Source organism: Homalodisca vitripennis, chromosome 6 (assembly GCF_021130785.1).
Source record: "Homalodisca vitripennis isolate AUS2020 chromosome 6, UT_GWSS_2.1, whole genome shotgun sequence".
Lineage (NCBI taxonomy): Eukaryota > Metazoa > Arthropoda > Insecta > Hemiptera > Cicadellidae > Homalodisca > Homalodisca vitripennis.
In genome coordinates this window covers 117,687,242-117,711,890 of record NC_060212.1, presented here as the reverse complement: position 1 = coordinate 117,711,890, position 24,649 = coordinate 117,687,242, and the positions used below count along the sequence as shown (strand labels likewise).

General features: G+C 36.2%; 1 protein-coding gene across 2 annotated transcripts in view; it reads right to left on the bottom strand.

Moving 5' to 3' along the window:
- Positions 1-24,649, bottom strand: part of LOC124364797 (protein PALS2) — an 83,120-nt gene that overhangs the window by 41,731 nt on the left and 16,740 nt on the right. For both annotated transcript variants that reach the window (XM_046820557.1, XM_046820558.1), the window contains exon 2: positions 5,728-5,849. In XM_046820557.1, coding sequence (XP_046676513.1) covers positions 5,728-5,849 — 122 coding nt within the window. The remainder of the gene's footprint in view (positions 1-5,727; positions 5,850-24,649) is intronic.

Genomic DNA, 24,649 nt, shown 5'->3' with positions numbered 1-24,649 from the left:
AGAAAATATGTTGGGGGTCCAGACAACTGATATTTTCCCAACTGATATTCATGTGTTTATCCCACTTACGAGTTCTATCCTAGTAGTTGTTATCTCTGTAGTTACCTTAGTGCAATATTTAATCAGTACTCGTGGCTTAGGAAACAGTTGTGCAGTTTTTGTGGAATAGTTGTAATGGCAGTGAGAAGAAGCACTAATAAGACTATCCGTAGTGTCGACCGAGATATTATCAGGCTAGTAACTCTGAAGTGCGATGAGGAAGCCAGAACAGGTCAGTTAACACATCAGGTGAAACAATAAAATTTGCGTGTAAACAAGAACGTAGCCTGGGTAAAAATTGGAGAGGGGGCGAAAACGACGGATATTTTCCTGTAGTGGACAGAGAGTAAGGCCCAATTCTGTTCCTTAAAAAGTTCTTGACCCTATTCTTTGTTGAGAACGATCTTTCAGAAGTACATGTCAGCAGTACTGAATTATTTAAATAATAATTGTTTACTAAAAAGTAATTTAAAAAAATAAAAATTGGGGGCGGTGTTCGGATCTCTTGGACCCCTCGCTGCCTACGTCCTTGGCGTCAGCGTAACAAGGGGGTTTGTTTTGGTTGTGAGGGGGGCTGAATATGATTGAAGAGTAAACAACACTGCGGGTATGTTATACATCTAAAAACAAGATACTAAGGCGTAATTCAAACTATAACATTTAACTACTGTACTTCAAACAAGTTGGACTGTTTTCAAACTATTTGTTTTTAAATTTTAGGGCTCTTGGGGTGCCCTTATGCCCCCCTCATTCACTCATAGTTACACCGGTGGGGAGCGCTACCTACGTACGCGTCACTTAACAGAGATGGCTTTGCCGAACAAACATTTTCAACTGTATTTCCAGTTGCAAAGTATATTCTCTTTCAAAGTCAATGCCTATTCGTGACCCATTCGTTTTAATTGATTACTACAAGTTTTTTTTTTTTTTAACTCTTAGTTTGAAATGTAATCGGAAAAATAAATAATTGATTAAGTCACGAAAATTAATTAATTTCTATTACAACACAATTTTTAAATCAAACAATGTAATTCAATGTACTGCTCTCATACATTTGTACATTTAAACAATTTTAATAAATTAATTACAAATTAAAGTTGTCGAATATGGTCGAACGTTCTACATTGGTGTGTGGTCTAATACACATATAATGCAGAATCTGAAAAAAAACATACTACTGTATTCCTAATTATTTATTCTTAACGTACACAAAAATATTTAGTTTTTTTCTCTTTTTCAGGCAGAATATTTTAAGAACCCAGCCAAGGCCACATTACAATCTGGTCTTGACCAATTATATTAGCCTATATCTAAAATCCGAGGTCTTTCCGTGTGTGGGTGCGTGTTTATATACAGGTGCCCCCCCCCCCCCCCATATAAATGGTTTTGAGCTTTTTGTCATCAGAATTCCTAAGTAACGCTGACCTTGTACAGCGAATAAAGAGTGATCATAGTAACAGCTTTCTTTGAAAATAATAAAAACAATAAAGTAGCTTCAAATAATATCTCTATCTCAACAGACGTACGTGAAATCTACCTTCTGCCGAATGTGCCGGAAGTGGTTTCTTTTGACCGTTTAGGTCGCGAAATACTTGCTTCAAAGAGACGCAAATTTTGAATCCCGTTCCTATTTAGCGTGGGATTATATTATCTTTTTGCCTGAAACCCTACTGCCGCAGGAAGCCATGCGGTGGACCGGCAACCCCAATTATTAGAGTGCTTGGTAGTTTTGTACCTCAACTCGACGGTGTGTTCTCCCACACAGGTTCCTTCTTCCTTATAAATATAGTCTCATCAGTCAATAATGAGAATAAATGGTGTCTTGTATAATATTATAGTAATATTATAGTACTAAACCTATACGTAGTTTAGGTTTAATACTAAGGGAAGGTCATTAGTTTGCCTCAGTTTGCACGTTAAAAGCGCTAAATTTACTTTGGTACAATCTCAGTTAGATTATGCTGCACTAGTTTCGTCTCCACACTATAATATCCATATATCCAACATGGAAAAAATTCAAAAAAGATTTTTACGTCATTTATTTTTTACAGATTGGGTTTACTCAGATCTTATCTCTTATAAGAAATTACTCAGCATGTTCACTTTTTGTAGTCTTCAGTCCAGACGTAATTTGTTATTGCTAACTCATGAGTTTAAACTTGTTAGAAACGAAGTTAAGGATCCGTCTTCTCTACAGCAAATTCATTTTCATGTTCCAGGAATTAAAACTAGAATCCACCATCTGTTTGTTATACCTTTTTCTAGAACTAATATATTAGCCAACTCTCCTATTGTCTCAATGATGCGGCTTTACAATTCAATGGCTCAACATTTAAATACTTTTAACAATAGTTTAAGTGAGTTTAGAAGGGTAAGTTTAACTGTGCTTGACATATAAATATTTATACGCATAATTATATAAACCATAGTTTGACATAACTTATATACCATAGTTTTACATTCTATTTAATAATTGATTGTATCCTTGTTTATTGCTAGTTGATTTTTTATTAATTTTTATTTATACTATTTGTATATGTTGTTTTGAGTTTAATAGTTTTAGTTATGAATACTTTTTAGTTGCTTCCAAGTGGTATTTTTTTATTTAGTTTTTAGTACTGCTATGTTGTAATTAGGTTTTCTTTCCCTGTAACAGAGCATGTAAATAAATATATGTGCGACACATGCTTGACTCATGATAATGTATACATTAGAGCAATTAATACAAAACTGCTCCTCAAATTAATTTAAATACGTATAGGCATAGGGGAAGACATCTTCTTTCGGTAATTATTGTATGATTTTCAAACTTTACAGTTTATTTTGTGTACATAAATTACCCCGACATATGGGAGATCCGGGTTTGGGCTCTCAGTGGAGTATTTTATTTCAATATACACACTTACAAGTACGTAAAAATTAATATCCAAGAAATATAATACTTAAATCATATATATATATATATATATATATATATATATATATATATATTCATATAGTAATAAATTTATGTGGGTAACTGTATTTATCATTTCAAACAAAAAATGGCATATAAACATAGGTCGAGAAATGTCTTATTTAGCCACTAGCCACCATTTTGCACTTTTTTTATTAAAAAACTATTATGTATTAAACTAGTTAAGCTAGGTAAACCAAATTTGGTACATAGGTTTGAATGAATAACAGAAAAGTATAAAAAATTGTGTTATTTTCCTTAAATACTAACAAAATGGCGTGTGTTAAAAAACTTTAAAAATCAAATAACAAAAACTCAGTATAGTTATTAAAAATTTAGTATGTAGCCTACCAAATATTTGAACATTTTCATTACAATTACATCGGTACCTGTTTCAAAGAAATCCGTCAGTGCATAATTGAGCACGACTACTTTAAAGGTAGGCTTTCACCAGCCGGAAGCAGCAAACGTTTTTTTGACAGTCGTTAGCTACAGCTGTATTACATCAGTTTAAAAAATTTACAAGATACTATTTCGAAATTTTATAGCAATTCCAAAGGTACTTTTTCCAATGAAATCCGTCAACGCATAAGCGAGCACGGCCACTTCAAAGGTAGGCTTGCAAAATCCAGGAGCAATACTATATATGACTTTTATCAATACACATGTTATTACAACACATTTTCCAATATTAATTTCATTTTACGAGGCCTTCCATCGGCAGGTGAAGTTGCCTGACGATGGAATCCTCGATTCTGTCAGGCCTCGCAAAATTAAATTAATATTGGAAAATGTGTTGTAGTTCATTAGTGGTATTAAATGAAAATATTTCCAATGCTCCATGAATCTTCAGTACACATATAGAATTAACTTTACAAATAAAATACAATACAATAAAATAACTCTCAGAATAATGAATCAAGCCTATTTCAGTATTTGAATCATACATTATTTTAAATACCAGCTGTTTGTTAATAACAGCAATGGACGGACACGCAAGATATGCTTAAAATACTCTATATACACTGTAACTTCAATTGGCCTATGCAAAATAAATTGTATAAAATGTAAGGTGTGTTAAAGATTGTAATAATACATAAGTACAGTCATTGGAAAAACAAGAAGGTCTAAGCGTACAATGCACAAATGCAAACCGTTGTTCAAGTCATAATATTCTATTTTCGAACCAAATACAATTGAATCCACGCCAGGGAACAAGTTAATGGACCAATCTTTCATGAGTATCAGTATGATTATGGGGCTCTTACTATTTTTTTCTTATGTCGTCATTTTTCAAATTAACTGCTATGTGTTTGGGTCTAAGGGAGAGTTTAGCCCTTATTAAGGGCCCGATGGTCCTTCTTGATATCGTGTCGTAGTCCGTCTGTGCGGTAACGTTTGATAGATAGGTTGCAGATACTTGAAACTTGTAAGGTTCCTTTCGGTACAAGGAAAAGCCCTATTGATTTTGTGGACAAAAGCCAAAGGACAATCTGCGTGATTGTCAGTCAAACCGTCTGCCCGTTTGCGCGAAAGTGTTTTCAGAATATTTGGGTCTTAAACCGCCAATTTAGCTTTTGACTCATTTAGAGCCGTTAAACGCTATTTGGAACCATTTTAAACTATTCTTCGCTAGGAAATAATACACGTTATTGATTAAAATCACAATGTTCTTTTATATATTCCATTTTAATTCTTTAATGTACTGCAAGAGATCTTGGAAATTTGAGTTAGCCATATCAAATGCACCAAGGATCAAAACAGACCACGGCTTCGGCTGAAGCTGCACCTTGAGTCTGATACTGTATGACGGGCGAGGCAGCTGTCCGGAGGATTAAACACAAGTGAAGTTTAAACAAATTTGTATTGACACTTCTGATCTCTTGCAGAGTAGACCCTCGTAGGTACACGCTTCGTGGTTTATTCCACGATTTGAATTTATTGAGTTTATTCCGTGGTTTAATTTTTTTGAACATACAAAGATCAAATGGAATGTAATAGTTTGAATGTAGAAGATACGCAGGCTGTGAAAACTGAATGTTTCCTTATCATTAATTAACTGAATGCTTGGTAATGACCGTACATTTCATTTATATTTCATTGCGAGAGGAAATGGGGAGGCGAGGGTCAATAAACCCTAAACCCACCCTGCTTATGCCTGTGCAAATCTATTAAAACGCCACAAGCTTTATTTACAATAACAATAGGCTGTTAAGCCTATTCACTTAGATAATATACTAAGCGATTATTAGTACATTATCTTCCAATTAGGTATAACGAAAATTTACCCATTTTTAGCAAACATCTCAGTATTGTCATAAGTTCCACATGGGTCTGTATACAAGAGTCTGGTGTTTGAAATCAACATAATAAATTCCTAGGGCAGATATAATAAGTTTCAATTTTAATGGCATAATATCAAGTTGTATTGATGGCTATTTTTCACAGCAGTAGCCCAATAAATACTAGGGCCTACTTTTTAATTACTAGATAGATTTATAGTTTTAAAACTATCTAGTAATTGAAAGGTAGGCTAATAAGAACAAAGTTAGAACTCAACTCAAAACTATCTAAATATTAGATATCAACTATTAATCAGATATTATATAGATATCATAGTCTGACCTTGGCTTAACCTAACACACTCTATCATTATAGTCTATATTTGGTAGTCAATTACCAGTAGCGACTGTCTGTACCTGTAAGTCCCTGTACCTTAACTCAGAGCTTACCTGGACCAGGCTCTTCACCACAGGACTGTCCAGCAAGGTTCGCAGGAACAGAAGGTCCGTCTCCTTGGCTCCAGCACTGCCGTTCAGTTCCTCCATGTTGTCCCGGACATGCTGGAATGCCTCTGGAACAACAGAGTTGCCCATCAGCCCTCAAAGTTCCCACAACCTTGAGCGGTCATTACCGTCCGGACTGTCCTCAAAATGACAGTCAACCTCAAAAACGCTTGAGGAATACGAGGGAACTTTTAGAGTTCCATATGAATAGTCACGTGATTCGCGAAATCAACAAGTAGACCCTATAGTTCTACAATACGATTCAGCTCCACGATCGCCCGAGCTATTTATAACCTGCAGACGTCATCTGTGCGTGACTGGACGTGCATGTCTGTGTCTGTGTGTGGCGACGTGATACGATTGCTGGACTGAGCAGTCAACATTGATGAACTGTCAACCACACTCAATCTGTAAACACGTGATCGGATAGCTGCATACAGGTTCCTAAGCGACACGTTCTACAGTGACAGCAGTTTGCGAATTCGATGTGTTAGAAACAGGGGGCAAATTCCTAAAAGGAGGACTTTGGGGGTAAGAAAGGAGGACGTTAAAGCAAAATGGAGAACAGTATTAAATATTCTTACAAACTTTGCGGAAAAATGTGTTTATATGTTATTAAAAAACGCACGTTATAAAGTAGTACTCTATTTGAGCATGAATATAAAAATGAAGTATTATGAAAGAATATAATATTTATGGATGAAAGTATTATTTGGGCCTATTATGTTGCATGTGGCATAATATTAAATTAACTATTGTTAGAATTTTTCTCTTTTTAGAAATTAGAACTGATTTGAACTTAAATTATTAGAATGACAATAAAAATATTTTTTTTGAAATAATTGGAATTAATTAATTGCATTGATTCATTACGTTATTATGAGCTATTCTAACAGACATATATTAGATATTATCACTATAGCAGAAAAATATATAGCATATTATAACAAAATTTATTTATCATTCTTAATACAGAAATAGGAAATCCAGGGGTAGTAGCGGATAGAAACAACAGTGAGTCAGTGACACTATAGACAACACTCAACATACAACTGAATATAACAGCAGTTCACATGACAAAAATAGACTTCTTAGAGCTGTGCATGTATAATATATAATTTCCATATCAGGAGAGAGGTGAAATCAGCTTTGGAACAAAATTACTATGACCGGAGTAAATTAAAATGACAATAAATATACTTTTTAACATATTTTCTTGGTCGCGGGAAGAAGGCAAACTCAACATTGGCGTCGGAAATATAATTAACTCGTACCAGAAGTGCTCATACAGGTGTAAAATAGCGTGCGAAGAAGCGGGTAACTGCTAGTATTCTTATAAAACAAACATTGGCTCTACCCTCTCAAGCTATTGGCAGCAGTTAGTTAACACGTTCACGACTATGTGTACCCTAACGGGTACACGCAAACTTTCACAACTGCTGTCGTGTACCCGACCAGGTACACACCGGGCCTTTGTAAGGATCACGTTACTATAAATTTCATTATTGCGTTTTTATTGTTTGCTTGTCTTGGTGGTTTGTTAAATTTTACCCTGCGCTTCAGACTATCCCATCGGGCGCACGATTGTTTGATTTTAAAGATAAATTATTTTTTTTGGTACCCCTTGGAGTACATGGTAAAAAAAACAATGAAATAATTGTTTTGGCAAAATTACGAAACTCACACGCTATAAGTAAGTAAGTATAGCGAAACTTACAAACCTTCTCGCTATACTTAGACGTTTGGCGTAAAAACCGATTACGGTTTGTTACCACTAACAGTGAAAAATTCGACGACAAATAAAAAAGTCCGGAAAACCGCTAACGTCGTGAACGTGTTAAGGTAAAAAGAAGAAGAGTGGAGGCTGTGTAAAACCAATCGGCCTAGACAGTTTGTCTCGCGTTAAAAAATACCGTTGGCCGATCAAAACGGCTTTCACGCGACAAACCACTTTTACTCTTAACCCTCAAGCCACTTTCTTCGCTATTCTGATACTGCGTAATATTACTGCTAGGGAAAGGATTGTACCAGAACCCGAGTTCAATTAAAGTCCGTTTACATGTTGCGACCTTCGTTCATTCTTGTATTGAGATGTAGGTTTCTACTAACTAGATATGGGCGGTATGTAACGTATTAGTGGCGGTAACGTCGTTATTCAGTGGTACCTATTACCAGGATAACGTATTACCAAGTAACACCCTGTTATTTCAGTAACATTTGGGCGGAATGATTTGGCGTTCTCATGACGCCTCTCTGATATTAGGTTACTCAGTAACCTGGTCACTGACTAACAGCCGAGGCTATTACCGTGCAAGCAATGAGGCTAGGAACGGACCAGTTCTGATAACGCTTTTCTGGTATTACGTTACTGAGAAACCAATAACGTAGTGGAGTGAGCTGGATGGTGCGGGAGGGATAGGGAATAAAATATCAGACTGAAATAAATAACAATAAATACACAAAACATATTTATCAAAATAGAAACGTAGACTTGTTTCTGGAAAAATTAAAACAAACCCGATGTCTATTTAAAAGTAGCCTACTAATCTAAATATTACATTGTGGTGTGTTAGTTAAGTGTTTGTATCTAAACTATTATACAAAAAACTGAACTGAATTGTGTAGTGAAATTGTTAAATACCAGTTTATAATTAGTATATTTCACAGTAGTATATCAATCTAAAATTACATTGCTACTGACGGTTACATTTTCGTATACTAGACCTATATATCTAAATAGCTCCACACATGTAGAATTAGTCTGACTCAGTTTACTTGCAACTCAATAACGTCAGTTCAGTAATAGCAAGATGCTAATACTGAGCGTGGGTCAGCTGGTAGCATGTTACCACAGTAATAGTTTTACTACTGGAACGTAATACCAAGTAACCACGTTATTTTGGTAATAGGGTATTCACAAATAGCAGTATTTTCCATCTCTATACCTAACGGTTATTTAAGAGATGCTGTACAAGTTTTAATACCGCGCATGCGCAAGTGACGTGTACGTAGGTTCAGGAAGGAAGCATGCGGTGCTGTGTGACATATGAAACCATAAACATGACGGAAGTAGGGTTCACCGCACTTACGTAGTGTCGAGAGCGTTCTGTCTGCATGGAAAAAGGATTAAATTATTTATAGATAGAATGAATCCCAAATTCTAATCTAATCTTTTCCAGGCCCGTACTTTGTGCGGGTTTTTAGGACATTTTCGGGCCCGGTGGCGGAACATGGTGTGGGGTCCGGCCAAATATATTTTCCTGAGCCCGCCCAAGGTGAGTACGGCCCTGCTTGAATATTTAAAACAAAGTCAAAGAACGCCACACCACGTGTCGCTGAGGTTCAATGCAAAATTTCAAATCCATAGTTAATTTCATTATTAACCAATAAAACGACGTACATCATACATAGTGTTCGGTAAAAGTGGTCCAATACTTCGAGATTTTGTTCCAGACGCAAACATCAGCAAAGGAGTTCATATAAAGTTATATCCTAAAACCAATAGTTTTCCGTCTATCTGTCTGTATGTGTTATATATATATATATATATATATATATATATATATATATATATATATATATATATATATATATATATCTTTTGAATCAGTTAAGATAAAGTTATGACACGTAAGAATTGTTTGAACCTTTGGTAGAGCTTTATAAAGATAAAATATTAACAAAATCCTTTTACCCTTTTCAAAATGGTGGACGTTAGTCGGTTTTGAGTTATTTTGATGGACTAATTTAAACGTCCGCCATTTTGAAACAGGTGGAAGGATTTTGTTAACATTTTATATTAAAAAAGGTCTACCGAAGGTTAATACAATTCTCAAGTTTCATAACTTTATCTTAACTGGTTCCAAATATATAATCTTTTATGAAAAACACATACAGACAGATATGCGGGAAAATAAAGGTTTTAGGACATACCTTAATATGAACTTTTTGCTAATTTGTATGTGTAGAACAAAATCCGAAAGTATGGGAACACTTTTACTGAATACCCTGCATAGCAAGGACATTTGTGCATTCGCCGGCAAACAGAAGTGAAATGTCTACTGAATGATTAGGCTTCAACGACGCTCGGCCAAATTCCCACATTGAACATGCGTCATCATAGAAATAATTTTTCTCTATGTAGAAATGAAGTTTCATGCAAAATTACATATGAAATCTTACTTGGAGTATCTTGCCACATGATGCATTCACATTACTGTTCATTAAATTGGCGTTTCTTGTCAGTGTTGTCTGGACAGAAATGAAATTTGTCCAGCCCCGGGAAATTTGCTCAAAAGCGGGGGGTCATTGTTCAGTCTGGGTACACTACTATCACGGCAAGTATCGAATTCCCGCCCTCTGCTACTTTAGCCGTAGCCACCAACTCCTTCATATAATCCAAGATCAGCACTATCTCTCTGAATATCAAAATGTATCGGCAGCTTTTCGCCCAAAAACTCACCCATCCTCTTCTGACTTGAAATGTTTATTATTGTTGATACAAACTTCACCCTAGGACTAGATGTCCTGCAAGAAACGCCTCTTGTAACCGGTGTGGAGAAATGTTGCATTATTCTACATTCTGTAAATCTAAACCTAATTATAAAATCTCTGTTGCTTCCTCGATAGTAAGAACCGTTGTGAGGTCAAGACCTCCTGTTTCCACGTGCAAAGCCCTTGTTGTAGTATACCTAAATAACACCCGAGCTACCAGTGTCATTGACACAGACAGTTCCCACTTTTACGTTAAATTGCAATTTGCATAACAACGCAATTTAAAAATCCATCCTGAAGTCGGACATGTCTCGGTGGTCACTACTGGATGAACTTCCAAATTAAGTTGTCCGTCTTAAAAGAATTATGCGGAGACGCGCTGATTGGCCACGATCTTCTGAAAGAGCGTTAGAATATCGAAATCACTTTTCGTGGAAACTCAACTCTCTTAGAAATCCAAATTACATACCAGCTTCAATCACACCACCTAAGTTGTTTTCTAAGTTTATGCCATATTGCAAACCTGATGCATCTCGATTAAGACCTATCTCACAAACCGTTTTCAAGTACGTGAATTCTGAAATTTCTAAAGTAATATCCGAAGGAGTAATTGTAGGAAGTAACTTTCCATGGCTTGCACAAGTGTGAAATCAAAAGAAACATATAGTTTGCGACTATTCCCAAACAATGAGTAAATTCACCATATTAGACGCCTATCCTCTACCAAAAACGTAAGTCCTATTCAATAAAATTTCAAATTCTATTAACTATTGACTTACAAGCACCTTACCACCAGATCCCTATTTCTTTGAAGGAGAGGACGTTCTCAACTTTTGAAGCATATGAAAAACTCTGAGTTCACCAGTGTTTTGACGCTTTATAGACTCTTATTATCTATGAAGAGCGCCTCCAGAGGATTTTTGCTTATCTAGACGACATTACAGTCTGTGGAGAATCCCACTCCGGACATTTTAAAAATTATGGAATGCACCCAAAAAGTGAATTAAAGTCTGTATTTACCAAAGAAACTGTGTGTACTCTCGGACAACATATGAGCTACAGAACTATCAAACCTGAGCCAGAGAGGAACCCATGCTTCCAAAGACCGAGCCTCAATCAAACTCGTTCTTGGATGTTTTGCCCACTACTCTAAGTGGATTGTTTCTTCGTTCAAGGTAGCTAACAGTCTCGCCTCCTTCAATACTTATCCGTTGCCTCTTGTTGTTTTCCAAGATTTAAAACGATAAAACAAGACATAGCCAACGCTCGTTATTGAAACGGATGTCTCAGATTTCGCCTTAACCGCCACACTCAGCCAGGATACCCAGCCTGTAGCTTTTCTCGTACACGTTCGAAAGTGAAAGGATTCACTCCGCTATGGAGAAAGAGGTTGCTGCCGTGATTGGAAAGTGATTCTGTTAGGAAACCCATCCAAGCTCGTTACAGATCAACAGGCATTCTCATTCATTTTCAGCAACAAGTAACCCATTAAGATAAACAATTATAAAACTAATTGTTGGGACTGGCGTTATCTCCTTGCGATTTTGAAATCTTTACCATTCAGGATCCGAGGATGTTAAAAAAACATGTAATCTCGATCATGTGGAAAAACCAGTTCAAGTTATACCACCTCCACGAACCAATTTGCCACCCAGGGGTTAGCAGAATGTATCACTGGCTGCTTACCATAAACCTGCCCTATCCTGGAAGAAGTCAGATTGTCCCGTTTCCGCTGAGGTGCCTTCAAACATTATATTTCGTACAACTTTCGTAATCGTTACAGTCCCAAAGTACTTCGATGAGTACTCTCGTTTCCTTTGCCTTGCCCGATCTGAATTCTGCTACAGTGATAAAATGTCTCACTGATCTATTGATCATCTCAGACAGAGGAGAGGGTCCTCCTTCCTATCGCACGAACTAAACTCCTTCCATTCGAACGGAATTTCCACAAGCCGTACGTATTTTTACACCCTGAGAGAGAATGGTCAAAGGAGATAAATTTGAATGGTGCAATGGCGAGATTTGGAACACCGTCGCCTTTGCAATAAACAGCTGCCTACCACTCATTGAAAATCTGTCCTTGGCAAAGCTCTGCATTGTATTTGATCCCTGTTATGTACTTCTGTCCACTGTACCCCACACCAACGATTCCTGGCTTCTTACCCACGTTGAAAAAAATAATTTTCGGCTTCAGTTATGACTTTGCTATTTCCTTTTTACTTTTCATTTCACAAGCTCTGGAATTTACTAACTAGATCTTTAAAGCTATTTGAGCGTCACAAAATCTGTCTGTAACACAGCCGATGTCAAAATAGTGTCCAAGTGCTCTCAACAGATGAAGGTGGGAAGTTGTATTCATTCGTGTAGCCAAAGACGGGTAATTTTGTGTCTGGTTGCACAAACCAGCAAGGTGTCATCGCACGTCCAACTGGGATACGCTCATGTCTAACCGTGCGTTTGTGAAGTTCGCTGTCGAAGTCGCACCGCGCTCTGTTCGGTTACCAACAGAATTTTGTCTCACGGACGGGGCCCTCACTGAGTTCATCAGTAGTCGCGTCACGACCTTGAATTTCATTGTTCCCCTCAAAGATTTACTACTTCTTAAGACTTTAAAGCCGCGCTAGGCTGTTTAGCGGCCGCTACAAACCAGCCGCTGGTAACTATCGCCATCAGCCAGCGGGGCTGTAGGGTTCTTCAGTTGCTGTTGATGATTTGACAACATGCCATCTATTGGTGTGAGTCGTCACGTTTTGAGACGCGTGTGAAATGTTGGAGTTGGAGAGTTGTGTGCACAGATGTTGAAAAGGCGATGGTAGGTTGGATCCTGGACATATGAAGAAACTGTGGCATTTCTGTAAATGTCGACTGCAGACGAAGCGTCCCACAGGGAAAGGTAGTTTCAGGATAAATCTAAAAGTGTTATAATGTCTTTGCCCGACCACTCGTTGGTGTCAACCTTATTCACTGTTATTCGCAGAAAGAAAATACAGTATACTAAACTAAACATCACAATAAAACAAATAGATACGTCTTAATTCACCAGCCGCTTTAGAGCTACTAGGGGTTCACATTGGCTGGCCGTCGCCAGCGAGGAGATCACGTGACTGCCAGCGGAGGATAGGCAACGTTAAAAGGTTAAGCCGCGGTCAGACTAGGCTGTTTAGCAGCCGCTACTAACTAGCGGCTGGTAATATTGCCAGCGAGCAGCCTAGTCTGACCCAGGACCAGCGGCTGGTGAATGCCAGCGGGCTAGTGTTTACTAGCCACAATCGGAAGTTGAACATGTTTAACTTTTTAGCGCTGCCTACCCTCCGCTGGCAGTCACGTGATCCCCTCGCTGGCGCCAGCGAGCCAATGTGAACCCCTATTAGCTTACAAGCGGCTGGTGAATTAACACGTGTCTAGTTTGCAAACAGTGTTGGTTTCGTTAACTACTACTGCACCTTTATAAACTGCTGTAAAACCTCCTAAATGCCGCTCAACACTTCTGGAACGAACACTGAAATTGAGTTATGAGGAACTCTAAACAGGTAGGCCAAAGACTTGTAACTGTCTCCAGTTGCTAGATAACGTAAAGTTATTTCTAGTTTTGTTTTACTTGAAATAGCCTGACGGAATTTGGTGTCTTTTTTCTGGATAAGCGGAGTGACTAACTCTAATAGCTCTTTAAATTTAGGAACTGACTTTCTTAAAATGTTTGCATAAGATGACGGATCTTCCAATTCTAGTTCCTTAAAAAGTCTTACTGATGCCCCCAGATCGCTTCTTCTTAATATCCAGGATCTAACCCACCATCGCCTTTTCTTCCGTTTCAACATCTGTTCACACAACTCTTTAACTCCAATATTTAACACACGTCTCAGAACTTCACGACTCACACCAATAGATGACATGGTGCACACAACACACTGTACACAATGTTTTCAAGTCATCAACAGCAACTGTACTAGCGGCTAGTCCTAAATTAATATGAACCCTTCAGATCCGCTGGCTGATGGCGATATTTACCGGCGGCTGGTTAGTAGCGGCTGCTAAACAGCCTAGTCTGACTGCGGCTTTAAGTCGCGGTCAGACTAGGCTGTTTAGCAGCCGCTACTAACCAGCCGCTGGTAATATTGCCAGCAAGCAGCCTAGTCTGACCCAGGACCAGCGGCTGGTGAATGCCAGCTAGCTAGTGTTTACTAGCCACAATCGGAAGTTGAACATGTTTTAACTTTTTAGCGCTGCCTACCCTCCGCTGGCAGTCACGTGATCTCCTCGCTGGCGCCAGCCAGCCAATGTGAACCTCTAGTAGCTTACAAGAGCGGCTGGTGAATTAACACGTGTCTAGTTAGCAAACAATGTTGGTTTCGTTAACTACTACTGTACCTTTATAAACTGCTGTAAAACCTCGTAAATGCCGCTCAACACGTCTGGAACGAACACTGAAATTGAGTTATGAGGAACTCTAAACAGGTAGGCCAAAGACTTGTAACTGTCTCCAGTTGCTAGATAACGTAAAGTTATTTCTAGTTTTGTTTTACTTGGAACAGCCTGACGGAATTTGGTGTCTTTTTTCTGGATAGGCGGAGTGACTAACTCTAATAGCTCTTTAAATTTAGGAACTAACATTCTTAAAATGTTTGTATAAGATGACGGATCTTCCAATTCTAGTTCCTTAAAAAGTCTTGCTGATGCCCCCAGATCGCTTCTTCTTAATATCCAGGATCTAACTCACCATCGCCTTTTCTTCCGTTTCAACATCTGTTCACACAACTCTTTAACTCCAATATTTAACACACGTCTCAGAACTTCACGGCTCACGCCAATAGATGACATGGTGCACACAACACACTATACACAATGTTTTCAAGTCATCAACAGCAACTGTACTAGCGGCTAGTCCTAAATTAATGTGAACCCCTCAGATCCGCTGGCTGATGGCGATATTTACCGGCGGCTGGTTAGTAGCGGCTGCTAAACAGCCTAGTCTGACTGCAGCTTAAAACTTGTTCAACTTCTGATTGTGGCTAGTAAACAGTAGCCCACTGGCATTCATCAGCCGCTGGTCCTGGGACAGACTAGGATGCTCGCTGGCAATATTACCAGCGGCTAGTTAGAAGCAGCTGCAAAACAGCCTAGAACAATTATCAGTCAAACGATTCCATATTTTATATATAAAAAATTTAGCGTTACTAGTTGAGTGGGCCTGATCATTCTTTACGTGTAACTTCGAAGCGGGATCACCGAATTAGGGTGCAGCAGGTGATGAGAAGAGGCTCTACCTGAGCTCCCTATAGAGCCGAACCACGGCGAAATATCCCAGAATGCCGGTCTGACTAAGGCCCTCCATGTCGTCGACCACAGTGTTAAGTTTCACAGTCGTTTAAACGATGCATAACAAGAAATTCAAACAAAAGTAGTTCCATTACTGCGTCAGTTCACGTTAACATTAATAATAGATATCTTGTCTAAAAAGCCTGTAGCATTAACAAATTCAAGAACAAAAATATAAACAGAAGTAAAAGTATTGACTATTCTACGTTTTTAAAACTGAGATAATATGTATGCAAGCTATCATTTTCACCCTACACCATTCCTAATGCCAATTAGTTGTTCCATGACTTCAAGTATTCGTGAGGTTTTTAGTACGACAGTGGATAGGACACTAAGCTTGTCGATGTCTAGTATGGTTCGTATCTATGTTTAAAGTTCAAATACGTTAATTTATTAACAACTAGTTTTTTTTATACATGATCAAATGTGCTTCACATGGAACATAGAAGCATGGATAATGATATGTGTAACAGAACTGATGATAAATGATCCGATGTGTTTTGATATGATTTTTAACAAGTGTTTATCTATTTATACGATTTATTAATTATATCTACATTAAGTTTGAACTCGCAAACAATTAGTTTATATGTAATAATTAGCACACACTTAAATCAAAATGATGAAAAACAACAAAGGCACGAAACTAGAGCCCTGGTATACTCCGAACTATTACTGTAATCTGTGTCATCAAGTACAGAATGCTATCCGAGACGTGAATTTAAGCTATTTTTATACATTACAACTAGGAAACCCAAGGAGAGTAAGAATCGTATTTTTACTTTTTTTAGCTAAAATAATTACTTTTTTCCGAATAAGACATACTTTACAAATACTATACCATTTTAACAATTAGTTATTAACTCACATGAATGGCTCCAATATCACAATGATAAAAAACAATAAAGGCACGAAACCCGAGCCTTGCTACACTCCGAACTATTACTGTAATTTGTGTCATCAAATACAGAATGCTCTCTGAGACGTGAATTTTGGCTATTTTGATACATTACAACTAGGAAACCTGAAGAGAATAAGAATCGTATTTTTACCTTTTTTTAGCTAAAATAATTACTTTTTTCCGAATAAGACATACTTTACAAATACTATACCATTTTAACAATTAGTTATTAACTCACATGAATGGCTCCAATATTAGTATTTATCAAACTGTGTTATAATTTTATTATAAATAAAGAAATACTTATAATTAGCCTATATAATTCATTGAACATAATAGATTTCAGAGAAACAGAGACAAACAAAAGCGAGCAGAGTACAAGTTGACTTATGAAGTGGAGTGTATATGCCCAACTAACGGAAACCAAATGGCACTATATGCTTACACAGGGTTATTTCAGTGGACTGCTACAGCGTGTGGTGGCTTTGTAAACATATTACATGCAGAGTACTGGCTGTAAACACTGGTGGCTGAGCACTAGCTAGCTCGCGGCTAGGATCAAACGAGAGATTGGTTCATTTCAGTATTTTATGAAACAATAACTTTTTATCGCAAGAGACTATTTTAAGTGTAACTATTTTTGTATTTTTATTGAGATCAATATGTAGGTGTATTGTTGTTCTTGTTATAAGTTAGTATATCTAGGTAGCCCGCGGAGAGATAGAATGAATCATTAATGAGATGAAAAACTTCGCGGTGGGTCACATTGTTTTAAAATTGTGTATGGTTAATTTTAGTGATTGAAATGTCGAAACTTGCTTGTTCCTGGACAACTGAGCAAACAGAAGCCACAGGTTTAATGGCGGCTTAAAGTAGTGCAAACGATTTTATGGTTGGTAAAATATTTTCCTGTAAGATGGCCCTGCTGATATAAAAGTAGAAGGAAATTTATAAAATGTTTGTAATAACTTGAAATTGGGCCACACGAAAGTGGCTAAAGATAAAAAAGGTGAAATTTTCACAGTATGATTCATAAAATAATTTGTTCACTTATTTGCAACCTCTAAATCACATTTCTAAATATCATTTTCTTAAGAGAATGATATTTTGTTATACATAAAACAAGTCATTTTCCCATATATACCTCGTATATATATATATATATATATATATATATATATATATATATATAAGATAAAATGTCAAATCTTTACGGTAGGTTCTAGGGAATGATTTTCACTAATTTATAACTTTCAAAATCATATTTCTTTTATAAAATATAATTTAAGAATGAGACTTTTACAACAATTTTCTTCAGAGAATTGTATTTTATTATACATAAATCATTTTCCCATGTGTGTACTATATTAAATTCATATCCAACGACGCTTCACTTCAAACGAGGTGGTTATTGAGCACGCGTATGCTTATTTTGAAGAACTTTCGAAATCGTACCTTTTGGATGGCTTAAAATATCTGGAAAAATATTGGAAGAATATATAGGGCCGAAAGGAGATTATGTTGAGAAATAAAAACAATTTGTACCGAGAAAACTATTCTTTCTATCTTTTTCTAAGGACTTCTTGAATAACCATCGTGAAAAATGATTTCACTGACCAAGAATTTTAGTCATTTAAAAGAAAGCAATAACCGCTTACTGCGAATCGGTACAGGAGCGGAAGAGCCACAGAGGAGTGGTTTATTATTGCTTCTGCCATCGCCAGTGTTTGTAGCCAGTCGCCAGGAATACACTGAACACATAAGAATACTCCCAGAACCACTTCTCTAGATGTATACAGATAACGACAGGCGATACGTCAGCAACTCCGTGCCAGTTATCTGCAGCTGTTGAGATAACATCTGAGATTACCGCAGGAACTCTCTTCTGCTAAACTGTAAACATTCAGATCAGAATAGTAGCTTTGCTGGCAATGCGACGTTGTGTTGAACAGCTTCTACTATAAATAAAGTTTGCATGAGCTAGTACGTTTTAACGCTTGTGGTCCAACTGGAAGAATTGAAAACAATAATTTGTTCATTTGATGGAGTTAGAAATAAGTTGAGATAATGTGTTCAGGCTAAACTCCACAAATACAATAAACCAACTAAGAGTAACTCATGTCCAATTAAACCGACAGTTTTGTGTAAAAGGTTCTGTTCAAAATAGGTTCATAAAATGAAATGAACTGTAATACTTGACAGTTAAACGATATTTCTTACAATATCGTTGTGCAAACCCGACTTTTCAAACCATGGGTACATGGGAACTTTGAAGTATGTAAAAATATTCTTTAATGTTCTCCACTTATCATGAAGGTCTCACTGTTTCAATTTAAATCTTGTGAGATTTTACTGGAAGCTCTGTACTACACAGAACTTTCAGATTATGAAAGCTGATTATCGTAGCAACATCGAAAAGTTATCGTACTATTGGGCAAAGATACCGTACCATGCACATTTTAGGAAAAAGGTAACTTATGTTTTACCCACAATAAATTCGGATTAAATGTTAAATCATTTTATTCCGTCATTGTAATGCAAAATGGTTTAATGATTGTCATGGACAATTTTGTGTGTCATGGATACACACAAAACTGTTAATGTACTTATAGGGTGTGTATTTAACACGCACAAAATACTTATATAATAGTAATTGACTAAATAAAATAAAGAAAGGTAGATCTAAAAAATGTTTCGATATCATCGACAGTACTTCAACGATTTCTTCAACTGTTCACAACTACCGCTGATTCCACTGTTAGTTCACAGCTAATGCCGATTCAACTGTTAGCTCCACAACTAACGCTGATTCCACTGTTAGTTCACAGCTAATGCCGATTCAACTGTTAGCTCACAACTAACGCTGATTCAACTGTTACTTCACTGTATAGCTCACAGCTACCGCTAAATCCGCTGTTAGGTCACAGTTACAGCTGATTTCACAGTTAGTTCACAGCTACCACAACTAACCTTGATTCAACTGTTAGTTTACTACATTGCAGATTACTCGAGGAGAAAAGATATTACCAATATTATATTATATTATTTAAATATTTGTATAAATCGTATCTCGTGTTGTATTTACACTTGGATATTCAATAACTGAAATCCACACATCGTAATGTGACAGTGTCAAATATGTGTTGATTAACCTTGTCAAGGATCAGTGCCATCCAATCTTCGAATAAATAAAAATTAATTGCAACATATGTTGCTAAGTGCTAATTTTTGGACGGCTGGACCAATTAGATTAATTGTTTTTATAAATATTCGTTACAATCCGAGGATACGATAAAAAATTATAAAAATTACCTAGAATATTTTACAATTCTAATAAAATGGTAGTATTTATGTTTTACTAGCTGTTTCCCGCGGCTTCGCACGCTTTACGTAAGCCTTGGCCATGTGTTTGCACTTCTGGTTCAAGTGCATTATATTTCTAACACCGATGTAGAGTTTGCCTTGTTGTCACGATCAAGAAAATCTGTGTATGCTTATTATATAGCCATTATATACATACATGTATTTTATTATAAAGCAGTCTAACAGTCAAGCTTTAAGTTCAACCATATATTTATCATAAAGACAAACATATATTCTAACTTAGTGCCTTCAAATTGTCTTTGGCAAATAAATATACGTAACTGTGTCGTAATTGCAGTTTATAATGTGCAGGCGCTTTGAAAACTTTTATATTGAGTTTTATAAATGAGTATAGCATATAAACCTTCTCCGTCGAAAAGTACATATACATTCAAATTTTCATAATGATCGGTCAAATAGTGTACGATTTCATAAAGGACAAACACACAAACATTCATTTATATAATATACTAGCTGTTTCCCGCGGCTTCGCACGCTTTACGTAAGCCTTGACCATGTATTTGCACTTCTGGTTCAAGTGCATTATATTTCTAACACCGATGTAGAGTCTGCCTTGTTGTCACGATCAAGAAAATCTGTGTATGCTTATTATATAGCCATTATACACGTACATGTATTTTATTAAAAAGCGGTCTAACAGTCAAGCTTTAAGTTCAACCATATATTTATCATAAAGACAAACATAATATTCTAACTTAGTGCCTTCTAATAGTCTATGGCAAATTAATATTCGTAACTGTCTCGTAATTGCAGTTTTATAGTTTGCAGGCGCTTTGAAAAATTGTTATCTTTTACAGCGCCGCCTCGTGGCGAGTTACATCAATGGACATCTATTATATATATATATATATATATATATATATATATATATTATATATATATATATAAATGAATGTTTGTATGTTTGTCCCTTTATGGAATCGTGAACTATTGGACCGATCATGATGAAAATTTGTACGTATATGTATTTTTCCACGGAGAAGGTTTATAAGCTATGCCCATCCCTTTCCCGATTCAGGATTCCGCCCCACTGGTTACAGAAATACCCATAAGAAATGCATTGCAGCAAACATATGTTAACGTCTTTTCCAAATTTTTAATCAGCTGTTCTTTGTAAACATATATTACACTTATAGTTTTAAAGCATAGAGTAAGCTTAAGAGAAACGACAAATTTTGTTTTTAAACTGTTTTTGCAATCACTGTTAAACATAGACTTTACTATCCAGATAATACAATTCAAATTTGACGTAAAAATTCACCTTTAACTGCAATATTTATCTCTATATATAAAAATGAATGTTTGTGTGTTTGTCCTTTATGGAATCGTTACCTATTGGACCGATCATTATGAAAATTTGTATGTATATACATTTTTCCACAGAGAATGGTTTATATGATATGTCCATTGATGTAACTCGCCACGAGGCGGCGCTGTAAAAGATAGCAATTTTCAAAGCGCCTGCAAACTATAAACTGCAATTACGAGACAGTTACGAATATTAATTTGCCATAGACTATTAGAAGGCACTAAGTTAGAATATATGTTTGTCTTTATGATAAATATATATTAGAAGCCGCGGGAAACAGCTAGTATCATATAAACCTTCTCTGTGGAAAAATGTATATACAATACAAATTTTCATAATGATCGGTCCAATAGGTAACGATTCCATAAAGGACAAACACACAAACATTCATTTTTATATATAGAGATAAATATTGCAGTTAAAGGTGAATTTTTACGTCAAATTTGAATTGTATTATCTGGATAGTAAAGTCTATGTTTAACAGTGATTGCAAAAACAGTTTAAACAAAATTTGTCGTTTCTCTTAAGCTTACTCTATGCTTTTAAAAACTATAAGTGTAATATATGTTTACAAAGAACAGCTGATTAAAAATTTGAAAAAGACGTTAACATATGTTTGCTGCAATGCATTTCTTATGGGTATTTCTGTAACCCAGTGGGGCGGAATCCTGAATCGGGAAAGGGATGGGCATAGCTTATAAACCTTCTCCGTGGAAAAATACATATACGTACAAATTTTCATCATGATCGGTCCAATAGTTCACGATTCCATAAAGGACAAACATACAAACATTCATTTTTATATATATAGACTAGCGGGCCCGGCGCGCTTTGCTGCGCATTTCAATAATTTTTTTTGCAAAAGTTGCCCGCGGCTTCGCACGCAATTTCCCGTTGAAAACAGTACACTATATTCACTTATTCTTTTTCTATCACATTCTAAACATTGCTGAGATAATTGATAGTCGTTCCATCGTGAGCCTCTTGGGCGTATTATGAAGGTATGTACCATATTCCTGCCTCTATCTAGCTGTTACCCACGGCTTCGCACGCCGCAAATCTTAAGAACCGAAGTCCTTATATTACTTAGTAAATTTTTTTTTTTACTATAATAAATTTTAGATTAAATTAGTTATATCTCCGATGCCACGATTGAGCTTGCTTTGTTTGTCTCGATCGAGAGAATATGTACACACGGAGTTTTGAGAACCATACTTCTGTCAAAAAAAACAACTAAGGTTGATTTTATAACATTCTTTATATTTGTAGCCAACGTAAGATAGTAATTATGATATCTGCATTACTCTTCTGATCAAGCATGAGCATGGTTTATATTAAATAAATTATTGCAGTTAAAGGTGAATTTTTACGTCAAATTTGAATTGTATTATCTGGATAGTAAAGTCTATGTTTAACAGTGATTTGCAAAAACAGTTTAAAAACAAAATTTGTCGTTTCTCTTAAGCTTACTCTATGCTTTAAAACTAAAAGTGTAATATATGTTTACAAAGAACAGCTGATTAAAAATTTGAAAAGACGTTAACATATGTTTGCTGCAATGCATTTCTTATGGGTATTTTCTGTAACCAGTGGGGCGGAATCCTGAATCGGGAAAGGGATGGGCATAGCTTATAAACCTTCTCCGTGGGAAAAATACATATACGTACAAATTTTCATCATGATCGGTCCAATAGTTCACGATTCCCATAAAGGACAAAACATACAAACATTCATTTATATATATATATATATAGATTTATTATATAGATAATCCAAATTTAACTACCACTAAAACAGGTGTTGATACTTTCCTCTAAAATTCGACAAATTGGCTGAAACATATGTTTAGTAAAGTTTACAAAAGTTATTAAATATTAATAGAACATTGATTGATCAGTAGTGTAATGCAGATAGCAAATATGCAAAGTTAATATCTAACTTTATACTCCAGATTGCACCAGTGACGAATTAAAAACATCTAATGCAATGAAAATACTATTTAAATACACTGCTTAACTAATCTTAATGAACAACGCTGTGAATTTTTTCACATATGGTACTCTAAATTGATGGGGTTCCTAACATTGTGTTTTTTTCGCATTTTAACAGCGAAAAATATATAAATGAACACTAACATATCTCAACGATCTACTCTTTCTCAAATTACACTCCGAAACAAGACTTTCGCAACGCAGAACCTTATAACGAGTTTTTGGAAAGTTGAACAAACTCATTAAGAATTAGCCCCTTATACCGGAAGTAGATAGGAAGTAAGTACGATTTCCCCTTAGACTTTTCCTCTTCTCAGTCCTCCGTATCTATGTATATTTTCTTCATGGGGAAACAAGGTACACAGCTATGGCGCTGGAAATCCCTTGGACCCAAATAGATTTTCGAGAGCTAGAAACATATTTCTTGGTCAGGGCAATAAGACATATGACGAAAGTAGACACCATTTATCCGAAGTAGGCTTCTCAGACCTACGTATGTACACATTTTTCTTATTCGAGACATGGCAGATTCAGCTGTGGTATTGGAAATATAAACTAATTCGAACCAAACATGCTCCTACACGTGCAAAACACGATATAAGAGTCAGGTTTACCTAAAGAAAATAAAGCACGAAGACTGACATAATATTTACCTGATGTATGCCTACTTACAAAATATGCCATAGGACTATATAATATTACTTTATAAGTGCTTTTAGTAAGTGGTATAATGACAGATTTTTAAATTGCGCGCGAAGCCGCGGGTAACAGCTAGTAGCAAATAAAACCTATTAAAATTTAAATAGTTTTTTGCTCTGGACAAAAACGTAGCCAGGAACAATTTGGGGGGGGGAGAGTCAAGACGGCTGATTTTTTCCCATAGTGGACAGAAAGTAAGGCAAGTACTCATCCCCCATTTCGGTTCTTGAGCCGTCAATATTGAGAACCATCTTTCCAGCAGTACATGTCAGTAATATTGAATTATTTAAATAATATTAATAGTTTTCTAAAAAAAGTAATTGAACATTTTGAAAATTTGGGGGGCGGACCCCTAGGACCATCGCTGGCTACGTCCCTGGCTCTAGATTTATGGATCCTGAGTTCTCAGACTACAGAGAAACGCTTGTTAATGCAGTGCAACCGACTTAACCGAATAACTGAGCTTATTTTTTGTGCAGACCTACAAATAATAGTTTTATTCCCTTCCTTTAAAATACAATAGCAGATCTAATATCGACATCTAGTTTTGTGATGTCTCGACAACCACAGTTTGTGATATCGTGGTTTAACCACAACCGGTCGTGCTTGGTTACTAGTATTCCGGTACCCGTGATGACGAAATCACCAGTCTCTCTAAAGATTCTAATAAATTACAGTACTTTGTACAAGATGATAAATCTGTTTGGTGACAGCGATGAAAGGCGAATGCATGGCCAATTTCGTGTGTCTAGAGAACAACGTCTCAATTTTTAT